Here is a 1869-nt window from a genome sequence, read left to right as displayed (position 1 = left end):
GTTTTTGAATTGAATATAAAATATATTAAAAATAAAACTTTTTTTACACCAAATGCTGGTTGAATTTGAAAGTAGAAATTAGTTGAAAAGGATAAAAAAACTTAAGCAAAAATTTTAAAAATAAAATAAGAATGGAAAAAGTTTTTTTTTTTGTTTTGGTTGAGTCTCTTCTCTTTTTGATATGGTTTTGGTATTGACATTTGTAGTATTGCTTCTCATTATTGGTATCTCTTTTAAATATTAAACACATGTGCTCACCACATTATCTCTCTCTCTTAATGAATCACTACTCAATCTCTAATTTTTCTAAAACTATTTATGTGTTTTGTCTATTTCAAAAAATATGTTATATCCTATTGTGGTTGAGTTTATAGTTTTCTTAATATTGGGTATTATAATCTACTACACACTTTCAGCTCTATCCATTTGTATCAGTTTACATTATAAACAAATCTCATAAGAAATAAAATTTATAATAAAAAATTTATCACACGTACGCACGTGTTTTTTTATACTCTTTTTTATAGTAAAACAAATATAATTTATAATTTTTTTGCCTAAAATTGGTCTTATATTCTCAACTATCCCTAGATTTTGTTCTTATTATAAGAGTTGGCTCATTTATCGTATCTTCTTGATTCTCCATTTTGCATATACATCCAATAGAGTAAAAAAGACTTAGTTGTTGACTAAGCTTAGCCCAAAATTTATAGTGTGAAGATTGATTTTTAAATTTTATTAATACACAATCTTTGCCACGTTTTGTTCACAAACTCATTTTCTAGAACCCAAAACTTATTTCTTCTTCAATTTCTGCTTCCCAAGAGCCTATATAAGGAGATACCCTCACAGCATAAAAAACCATAAAAACGATTAAATAGCTCTCTAGAAAAATGGAGAACTCAAATATTTTTGCGATAGGAAACAATCAAGTGAATCAAGAGAAGCCTCCACCACGTGTTTGTCCAAGGTGTAACTCAGACAACACCAAGTTCGGTTATTACAACAACTATAGGGTGTCTCAACCGTGCTACATTTGCAAAAACTGTCGCCGACACTGGACTCATGGTGGAACGCTAAGAGACATACCGATTGGTGGAAGTGGCCGTGAAACCAAGCGTCCAAAGATAAATCAACCTTCCGTTTCTCAGGTAGTTTCTGTTGAGATCCAACAAGTTAATCACCACCAACCTTTCTTACATGTTCAAGAAACCAATGAGTTTACTGGAACTTCTGATTCTTCTTCTACTGTTGTTCCCGTTGGGAACCATTTCGGTTCTTTACCTGAAATTCATGGTGATATGGTGCTTCCAGTTCAAAGTTTGCCACCATTGGATTGTTTAGATTTCTCTGATGGATCGTTTTACCAAGATTATTGTGATGTTGAATCCAATGCTTTGATTGGTAATCCTTTGATAAACCAACCAATTGGTGGTCAAGTAAATAATTGTAACAATTACTGCATCAATCAAGACGTGCAGAACCAGAGCTGCAACAATAATATGAACATGAATCATAATGCTAGCACTAGTGGAAGCAGAGGATATTCGGGCACTGATAACATGAACAAAAACAAATGTGTGCTGAGGTCTTTTTACCATATGGAGAAGCATGGTCCTTAAAAATTATATATTTAATTAACCCATTTCCTTTTCTTAATTTTATGTTTCATTTTTTTGCTGAGTTTTGTTTTTTTAAGTGATGAAAGTTTCTGTCATTGTTTCTCAAAATGGAACACCTTTAAAATATATTATAAATTTATAAATACTTAGATGTGTCCAATTTATTATTTTGCAATTTACTCTCTTGAGTTTTGATCATATGGCAATACATTTTCCTTTGTTATAAGTAAGACCTTGAGCAAAATAT

The 1869-nt window shown here is 31.0% G+C and overlaps 1 protein-coding gene across 1 annotated transcript; it reads left to right on the top strand.

Moving 5' to 3' along the window:
• Nucleotides 1–893: 893 nt before the first annotated feature.
• LOC18021847 (dof zinc finger protein DOF4.4) lies at nt 894–1622 on the top strand. Its single transcript, XM_006405000.2, has one exon. The coding sequence runs from the start codon at nt 894–896 to the stop codon at nt 1620–1622; it is 729 nt and encodes a 242-aa protein (XP_006405063.2).
• The last annotated feature ends 247 nt before the right edge of the window (nt 1623–1869 follow it).

This window comes from Eutrema salsugineum, unplaced genomic scaffold (genome assembly GCF_000478725.1).
Source record: "Eutrema salsugineum unplaced genomic scaffold, Eutsalg1_0 scaffold_15, whole genome shotgun sequence".
In the NCBI taxonomy this organism is placed as follows: Eukaryota; Viridiplantae; Streptophyta; class Magnoliopsida; order Brassicales; family Brassicaceae; genus Eutrema; species Eutrema salsugineum.
The sequence above is the reverse complement of the archived record's forward strand: the minus strand, read 5'-3'. Positions and strand labels throughout refer to the sequence as shown.